The sequence below is a fragment of the Antrostomus carolinensis genome, unplaced genomic scaffold (genome assembly GCF_000700745.2).
Source record: "Antrostomus carolinensis isolate BGI_N321 unplaced genomic scaffold, ASM70074v2 scaffold46482, whole genome shotgun sequence".
NCBI classification, from domain to species: domain Eukaryota; kingdom Metazoa; phylum Chordata; class Aves; order Caprimulgiformes; family Caprimulgidae; genus Antrostomus; species Antrostomus carolinensis.
In genome coordinates, this window is record NW_010302549.1 from 1 (window position 1) to 273 (window position 273).

At 51.6% G+C, this 273-nt stretch overlaps 1 protein-coding gene across 1 annotated transcript in view; it reads left to right on the forward strand.

Moving 5' to 3' along the window:
* Positions 1–3: 3 nt before the first annotated feature.
* The window catches only part of LOC104521737 (forkhead box protein F1), a gene marked incomplete at both ends in the record, with an annotated part of 721 nt that continues 451 nt past the window's right edge, over positions 4–273 (forward strand). The window contains 1 exon segment of the mRNA XM_029083975.1: positions 4–272. Within this exon segment, the coding sequence (XP_028939808.1) occupies positions 4–272 (269 nt within the window).

Here is a 273-nt window from a genome sequence, read left to right on the forward strand (position 1 = left end):
ATCTACCAGTTCTTACAGAGCCGCTTCCCTTTTTTCCGTGGTTCCTACCAGGGATGGAAAAACTCGGTGCGCCACAACCTCTCCCTCAACGAATGTTTCATCAAACTACCCAAAGGGTTGGGACGCCCAGGGAAAGGTCATTATTGGACCATCGATCCAGCCAGTGAGTTTATGTTTGAGGAAGGGTCGTTTCGTCGCCGACCCCGAGGTTTTAGGAGGAAATGCCAAGCGCTGAAGCCCATGTAAAGCATGCTGAACGGACTGGGCTTCAAC